The 8500-nt window shown below is 32.6% G+C and overlaps 1 protein-coding gene across 1 annotated transcript; it reads right to left on the minus strand.

Moving 5' to 3' along the window:
* Positions 1-7061: 7061 nt before the first annotated feature.
* On the minus strand, positions 7062-7796 carry LOC113068213 (antigen WC1.1-like). The gene is made up of 3 exons (XM_026240879.1): positions 7622-7796; positions 7329-7535; positions 7062-7228 (listed from the first exon to the last, which is right to left on the minus strand). The coding sequence occupies exons 1-3, from the start codon at positions 7731-7733 to the stop codon at positions 7134-7136; spliced, it is 414 nt and encodes a 137-aa protein (XP_026096664.1). The 5' UTR covers positions 7734-7796; the 3' UTR covers positions 7062-7133.
* Positions 7797-8500: the final 704 nt, after the last annotated feature.

The raw sequence follows: 8500 nt of genomic DNA on the forward strand, positions 1-8500 counted from the left end.
GTTCCCTTATTAGACACAACAGAGGAAATCATCAAACACAATCAGTGACAAATCAGAAAGCAGCATTTTGATTTTCTCCATATATATCAATAAAGTGTGAGCGCTGATGAGCGGGACTCCTCCTCCAGTGTGAAGAGACACTTCACTGAGGACAGACTCGTGTCAGTCAGAAGCCAGTGTGGAGATAAAGTCACACTAAACTTTATCTACAACAGACATAAACAATTACAGATTATTTATCTATAAACAGACAGATTCGTTTAGAGTTTTATTTGACATATTTGGCGTTTGCAGTTGGGCTGCAGTATTTTTGCAGTATCCAAGTGCTGAATATACACAAACATACAGTACTATTCAGAATTCAGCTCAAGGCTGTTCTTTCATAGGCCTATTCAGTATATTCACCTTACTCTGTTGCAATTACTATACTTTTTCATACAGAATTGCAAAATTGTTTACTCAATACAATATAATTTTTTTTCCTGTAATGTTTTGGGTGCTTTGTTCTCCATTTTTTCATGTAGTGTCTAATAAATGCTCTGTAGTGTTTAATGATTCACTCGTGTGATCTGAGAGCACCAGTTGATTTTGAGTGTAAGTGAAATCGTTTTGCGAGGTTTTGTGAATTTAGTTTGAGTATTTGGATTTATGTTCAAGTTTTTGAGAAAATTAGTGATGGTTTCAAGAAATGTGTTTTCGAAATTCTGAAAAACTGTAAATGCCAACTAAATAAATTCTATTTTTATTTATTTTAAGTGAAGTGACATTCAGCCAAGTATGGTGACCCATACTCAGAATTTGTGCTCTGCATTTAACCCATCCGAAATGCACACACACAGAGCAGTGAACACACACACACACACTGTGAGCACACACCCGGAGCAGTGGGCAGCCATTTATGCTGCAGCGCCCGGGGAGCAGTTGGGGGTTCGATGCCTTGCTCAAGGGCACCTAAGTCATGGTATTGAAGGTGAAGAGAGAGCTGTTCATGCACTCCCCCCACCTACAATTCCGTCCAGCCCGAGACTAGAACCGACAACCCTTCGATTGGGAGTCCAACCCTCTAACCATTAGGCCACGACTTCCCCTTTATTTTAGATAAACTTTACAAGTTTACTCAACTTTATATACAACCAAAAACCTTTACATTAAATAAATATTGAGGGGGGTGAAATCAAAAGTTTCTAAGCAGTTGTAAACATCAATTTTATTTTCATTTTTGCATTCAGAATAGGTCCAGACAGATTTCACCCTGTAGGGATATCTGCACTGGATGGACAATTTCACATGTATATATTTTCAAAATACAAAATATTGTATTTGTATTTAAATACGTTTTTCCACACTCTATTTTGTATTTTATAATAAAAAAAAATTCATGTATTTATGCCCATCTCTGATGCTGACATCACTTGCTGCACTTTTAACCAATCACTAAGAATCAGGAGTCAGATTTAATGATTTATGAGTGATGGGTATTTAGCATGATAAGGGATAAAATTGTGATTTTTTTTTTTTTTTGTAAATGGTAATTTAATAATTCATGCTTGTTTAATTATGCCTGCATGTGTAGCAGTTCTTAAGAGCTGAAATGTTGATGAAAAGTAAAACCAAGATGGACCTGTCCAAGGACCTGCAGAGGGAGCTAATGCTAAATATTCAAACTCAGTGTAAATCATTCAGTTTCAACTGAATATATCATATTGTATACAAATATACAAAAATGAATAAAACGTGAAAAAAAGTAGAATTGTATTTTTTCAACATTTATTTTTTCATTTATACATTTATTTCCATATTTATATATTTGTATATATGTATTTATGCCTCATTTGAATAAATGTGAAAATATATAAATGTTTACAAATACACATATGAATAAAATGAAAATGTAAATAAAAATAAAGAAAAATGTGTAAAAATGCAATTATACATATTTAACTATATATATATATATATATATATATACATATATATATATATATATATATATATATACATATATATATATATATATATATACATATATATATATATACATATATATATACATATATATATATATATACATATATATATACATATATATATATATATATATACATATATATATATATATATATATATATATATATATATATATATATATATATATATATATATATACATACATATATATATATATATATATATATATAATTTTTTTTTCATATCTTTGTAGATTTATTTATTTATGTATTAGATTAGTTTCAGGTCACAGCTGGAGAACAAAGGAGCGAGGAAACAAGGTAAGCTTCAGTTTCAGTATTGATAAGCACTTTATCTAAACCCAGTTTTCTGATAACAATTTATTCAGTCTATCAAATTTTGTTTTGAAATACTATTTTACAGTATCCAGGAAATTTAATATAGCTTTCAATCTCTTTAGCAACAATAATTACAGCTAATGATTTCTGTTGAATTCACTGGTTGGTATTTGTTTCTCAATGCAAAAGTGTGATTACAAAGTCAGATTCAATTTTTGGATCATATTAAACCAATTCCTTCCACAATTTGCTATTGAAATAATATTTATGATTATATTATCTGGCCACATGTGTGGTCACTCCCTTAGTTAACAGGTGAATATATAAAATTGAATAAAACTATATTTGAAAAATGTATGTCATCATCATGCATTAAAAAATACATTAATTCAGGGTTTCCCAAACTGGGCTTAATGTAAGAACTGCAGTGAGTTGATTAAAAAGCTAATAATTATTTAAATCATAAAAATAAATGATTTAAACACTTAAACACTAAAAACAGATATATTATAAGTCTTATAAATTATAAGTCTTTTTTCATTAAGTCTTTCAGGTCAGATTTCTCAATTCAACAGTTAAGGTCCTTCTGGAAATGATGAGGACTGCTATAGTGTTTCACAGATAGACATCAGCAGTATTTAGTAACTTGCATTAATATTTGTGTCAAACATGATCTCATTGATTGAGAGGCACTTTTTTCACCCAATTTCAGAAGCATGGTTTGAAAACTGATTAACATGACATTTACAGGAACATTCAATATTGTGAATATAGCCAAAACTAAATGTATGAAAAGAGAGAGAGAAAAAAAAATATGAATTAAGGAGAATCAATCAATTATGAATGATTTGCTGCCATTGTGTGAATAATATGTAATAATGTAATCCATAAAGGAGAAACTTTAATCTGATTACGAGCATTTTTAAAATTTAATATACTCTAATTCTAAAATCTAAAACTACAATCTAAATGATTTTGGAATCTGATTACATTACTACTCAGCTGGGGAAAACATTTACTGTGTGTATCATGGTACTGTTTATACAATAAATGCCACATAAAGTATTATCATCACTTTACATTTTTAGAAATTAGCCTACTTTGCTTACCATCAGAAATGCTCACTCATTCAGAAATCGCAAGTGTGTTTTTTTTTGTCATGATCTGATTTAAATGAGCTTTCATAAAAAAATCAGCACAAAAAGAAAGACAGAATATCATGACATACATTTGTTTAGACACCAGAACCACAGATTAATAAAAGATAATCAGAAACATTGATTAAAACGGTTTACGTGCACAACACAAAGGATGCTGTTCTCCTCAGAGAAGCCTCGCTGACTTTGGATTTAAATTCCAGAAGAAATGGGAGAATCGTTTACAGGTGAAGAAGTATTGGTTTGTGCTTTCATATGTATCGAGTAAATATTACAGGTTTAAACTGTTGAAGCTTTTTTTAAACTAATTAACAAAAATTATAATAAGAAAAACATTTATTTAATCAAATACTTAACCAAAAAATTCTCGGGTCATGTAGCTGATGTTTTCATTAAAGAAGCACTGAAAACTACTACAACTACTACTACTAATAATAATTATTATTATTAAATCAGTCAATCATAGCAACATCTCTGCCAATTAAAAATTCTTCTGAACATTCATTAATCTTAGCTATTCCAGTATCTAATAACATGTTGTTAAATCTAAAGTTGCAACTGTATATTTAATCAGCTAACGTGAACTAAGACTTAAAAAAAAAAGATGAATAACTTCTGTAACAAATGTAGCCATTGCACAGTGTGAACGTTAATGGTTAACTAAAGAGGTCTTATTGTAAAATGATACCTAGGAGTCTTTTTAGTTCTTTTGCACTTTAATCTGTGTAAAACTTTTGACTTTATTTTTTTCTCTGTATTGCTTTATTGCATTTAAATGTTATTTTTGTTATAAGAAAAAAAAAAGTTAGTTAACCTTTTATACTGTATTCTGACCAAAATTGTAATTTCAATACTGTGATAATACCGTATACTGTGATAAAAGCATGAGCAATTAATCGCAACAGGAACATTTGATTCTGGCATATCCCTAAGAAATATTTTAAACGCGTTACAGATCTTTGAATTACACATATATAACACAGTACTTCTACAGTAAAATATAGCATATAAAAAGTAGTTTATAAGCAAAATGTATAAGCCCAGCAGACAAGCAAGATGCATAATTTATTAGTTTATAACATGCCTGTCCACATAAGATAATAATAGTTGATTTTTATTTATTTTCTTTCTATTGTGAAAGTTACTTATCGCATACAAAATAAAAGCAAGCATTTTTTCAGCATCATCCGCTCATGAACTCAGTACTTTCTGTGGTGAAGCTGAGGATTGTTACATCATTGATGGTCATTGTGTTTATATTTAGAATGTCACTGTGTTTGTGCTTTATAAAGTAAGATTGTATATTTGACTTCAGGGATCATGTAATCTCTTATTGACATACAAAACCCTTTTTATTTTATTTTTTTGCTATTAACAAGGCCAAAAAAAAAAAAAAAAAAAAAAAAAAAAAAATCCAACAAAATCTACAAAAGGCATAACACATTAAATACAAAAATGGGGAAAAAAATATAAAAACCTGAGATGATATATCCATAACAAGATCAAGAACTAAGCACTTAGCATTTAAGCATTTAACAATTAAGCATTTTTTCAGATGTGTTGAACCGAAGCAGTGGATGACATCATTGAGCCAAATGGCCACCTTCTTTGTTTGACTCCTCCTCCACATCATCATAATCTGTTATTAAAAACAAAATCTTAAATAATTTAAAATACTGTAAATGAATAAACATTAGAAGTCTAAACAACTGGAAAAATATATATATAAAAAATATAATCTAAATAAAAGACGTTAATTTGAGAACAAAAGTGTTATAGTAACTTACTCAACAGGTTTGTCACATCTTCACTGATACTCATGACATCATCATACTCCTCCTGAACTCGCTCTGATCAAGAATGATATAAAAACATCTCATATCAGTTTATAAAACACTTTATCACATTTGAAGTATCCATTTTCCCTTCAGTGACTTGATTACACCGAGCAAATGTCTGATACTCATGTAAATATGAAAAATGGGCATAATAAAATGTAGTTCTGTGCATCTCACCCGTTTCCCCTTGAGAGATCCGTCTATTAATTATGACATCATCATAATTCTCTGGTGTGTCCACTGCACATAAAAATAAGTGTCAAAATGAAGTAGGAGTAAAATATCTGTAACAATCTGGATTTTAATTATTATATACATTTTAACTGATAAAAAAGTAAAACACCTTTTCTGATATCAGAGTTTAGTCCGCTTGTCATGACATCATCATAGCTCTCAGGTGTCTCTTCTACAAATTCACACATTCATCAGTCTCACTTTCATTTAATTCAGTAAAAAAAAAAAAAAAAAAAAACTTAATTGTACAGTCATATTTTAAAGTAAAGTGTATTCTGTGCTGTTGTAGAGTAAGAGAGTGACACCTGTCTCACGATCTGGTTTCAGTCCATCAGTGATGACATCATCATAGCATCCCGGTGTGATTTCCTTCACCATCTCTTCTGCATCAACACACAATATGTTTGGATACAAAACCAAAATATGTTCTTTTGGCAGATTGAGAATTTATTAATCATTTGGTGATGAATCATGTGATCAGTTAAAAACGTCTCTGACCTTTTAGGCCACTGCCATTGGTGACATCCTCATAATATGCAGTCTTGAACTCTTTTGATAAAAAAGGAGAACAGACTGTTAATATACAAGCAAACTGCAGTATTTAAATAATATTGGGTTTGAAAAAAAAAATTGAAGGTTTGAATAAATATGTGCATCATCTCTCGTACCCGAGAGAAGCTCATCAGCATCTTCATACCCAGAATGCAGTTCTTCAGAGATGAGACTTCCTGTTAAAGAAGATCAGAGCAGAAACATGTTCATCTTTACAAAGAAACTAAATTGTTATTATCTTTTGATCATAAAAAAAGGCAACTCAAATATCAATTCAAATTTTAAAGTCATTATAGGCAGAAATCCCTTTTTTAAATGTATGCATTTAGCAGACGCTTTTATACAAAGAGACTTACAGTGCATTAAGGCTATCAATGTTTACCTTTCATTATCAGTGTTTACCTATCATGTGTTCCTGGGGAATCGAACCACGAACCTTGCACTTGATAGCGCAATGCTCTACCAATTGAGCTGCAGGTACACAAGTATCCTCACATGAACCCATTCCTCACTGCATTCCAGAAATACACACACCTGCACCTACACTTAGTGTAACATATGAACACCTCCTTATGACAATCTAAAAATACTCACAGGAAGAGATACTTACTGACACACACACACACACACACACACACACACACGTCTGGTCAGCTATCCTTGTGGGGACTCTCCATAGGTGTAATGGTTTTTATACTGTACAGACCGTATTTTCTATCGCCCTTCACCAACCCTACCCCTAAACCTAACCCTCACAGGAAACTTTCTTTTTTTAGATTTTCAAGAAACTTCATTCTGTGTAATTTATTAGCTTGTTTACCCGTGGGGACCTCAATTTAGGTCCCCACCGTGACACAAGTCCCCATGAGTCTGTGTGTATTCAGGTTTAAGTCCCCACCAGAATAGAAAAACAAGTACACACACACACACACACTTTTCTGTTGGGAATTCTGTGGTTTGAAGCAGGAGGTTTAACAGGACTAATAATAGATGAACATCAACTGTCTGAAAGACTCTTATTAATGCTATTAAATGAGATTGATTGCTCATGTCTCACCCCTCTGAGTGAAGTGATTGTGTCTGTGCTGAATCTCCTCATAAACGGCTTCAGTCGTCGTCCTGTGTCTCCTCTTAGAGAGAGCTGTGAGTGTAGACAGACAAACCTGCTGTGTCAGTTCACAACACATGACTGATCACACACTGAATAAGACACAATATGACAGTCTCTGGATCTCTCCTACCTCTCCTCATCACTCTGTTCTGCTGAATCAGTATAAGCAGTGGCACTAAGAGCAGTAAGAGCACAACTCCCAGAACAATCACAAGCACTGGGGGGACAGAGAGAGTTTGTGGAGGAGAGACTGATGTTGAGCGCACTGGAGGAGAAACTGGAGGAGAAGCTGATGTTGTTGTGGCAGGAGTAGAGGACACCAACAAATCTGCCAAATCTGTCAAACACACAAACACATTAATCATGCAATTGATTGATAATTTTTGTGATGTGTATTTTAATAAAAAAAAAAAATTCTGTGACCTGCACAGGTGAGTCCAGTGTGCTCTTTGTTGGAGCAGTCAGTGTGGTTTTTCAGGGAGAGAGGACAGTCCCACAGGTGAATCTCATTCCCTCTGCACTCGACTCTGTTCATCCACACAACACCTTCACCAGCACCAAAGACTGAATTCCCATCAGCCCTCAGTGCTGCTCCACAACCCAGCTGCCTGCAGACCACCTGAGCATCGCTGATGTCCCACTGATCATCACAGACTGAGCCCCACACAGCGTTATGATTCACCTCCAGCCTCCCAGAGCACCGGCCCTTACTTCCACTCAGTCTGAGAGGAACATGATCTAAAACACACATTAGTACAAACTTTAGAACAACATTTACAACAAAACACAAACTGAAGAAAGAGTTGGTTAAATATAAAATGTTTAAAACTGATTTTCTATGCAAATAATCCAGTGCACAAATATTAATATAATAAAGGCAAATACAGGCTTGCACAAAGAAACATTAAATAATGTATTATCAGCAGTGTTGGGAACTTTAAAAAAGTAATTAGTTATAGTTACTCACTACTTGTTCCAAAAAGTAACTGAGTTAGTAACTGAATTACTCTATAATAAAAGTAACTCGTTACCAGGGAAAGTAACTATTTGCGTTACTGTAAAAAAAAAAAAAAAAAAGTTGCTACATGTCAGAGTACTTTTTTTTCTCTCCAGTTTTTACAAGTCAGTTGAAATGAGTAGAACAGACAGGTACATATCTTTCAATATTTATTGCACGTCAACAGACAGCAAGAGTTTTATCCTGCACTTCAAGTATTATCTTTGTAAGAAAAGTGTTTTTGGCCACTAGCTTTGTAGATGCGTGTCACACATTGCATGTACACATTACATGCACGTTCTTGC

Source organism: Carassius auratus, chromosome 4 (assembly GCF_003368295.1).
Source record: "Carassius auratus strain Wakin chromosome 4, ASM336829v1, whole genome shotgun sequence".
NCBI classification, from domain to species: Eukaryota; Metazoa; Chordata; class Actinopteri; order Cypriniformes; family Cyprinidae; genus Carassius; species Carassius auratus.